The sequence below is a fragment of the Microtus ochrogaster genome, chromosome 18, assembly GCF_000317375.1.
Source record: "Microtus ochrogaster isolate Prairie Vole_2 chromosome 18, MicOch1.0, whole genome shotgun sequence".
NCBI classification, from domain to species: Eukaryota; Metazoa; Chordata; class Mammalia; order Rodentia; family Cricetidae; genus Microtus; species Microtus ochrogaster.
In genome coordinates, this window is record NC_022020.1 from 24569025 (window position 1) to 24569560 (window position 536).

The 536-nt window shown below is 55.6% G+C and overlaps 1 protein-coding gene across 3 annotated transcripts in view; it reads right to left on the bottom strand.

The window, feature by feature from the left end:
• The window catches only part of Nrg2 (neuregulin 2), a 185854-nt gene that overhangs the window by 24494 nt on the left and 160824 nt on the right, over window positions 1–536 (bottom strand). For all 3 annotated transcript variants that reach the window (XM_026783450.1, XM_026783449.1, XM_013349395.2), the window contains exon 4: window positions 321–441. In XM_026783450.1, the coding sequence (XP_026639251.1) occupies window positions 321–441 (121 nt within the window). The remainder of the gene's footprint in view (window positions 1–320; window positions 442–536) is intronic.

The following is a 536-nucleotide window of genomic DNA, read 5'->3' on the forward strand; positions in this document are numbered from 1 at the left end:
GAGAGAGAGAGAGAGAGAGAGAGAGAACACCCAGTGCTTTAGACGGGTACCCCCACCTCCCTGCAGGGTGGTAAGAGATGGACATCGGGAGACAGGGCATTGAGAGCCTAGGAAACTGGGTCTGCAGGAGTCCATGCACCCCTTAGAACTCACATATCTCCAGAGTCCAGAAAGGACTCGAAAGTGGATAAACCACCCTGCCTGTGCCCCTTGGGGATTATTTCCAAGTAGCTGGAAGCTCACTTTTTCTAGAGCCCTCCACTTCTGCCCCAACATTTCCCCCCTGCTCTCGGCTCTGCCCACCCCTGCAGGTCACTTACTTGCAGGAGAGCTGGTTGATGCCCTCGATGTAGTAGCACACACCTCCATTCACACAGTAGGACTTGGCTGTCTCGTTGCACTTCCGGGCATGTCCCGACCACGACGACAGAGTGGTGCTCACTGGAGACACGAGAGACATGGGCTAGTGACCCACTGAGACCACCGCGTCTTTCAAGTCACTAGGATCTGCAGGACGCCTGGGCAGGGAAGATCTA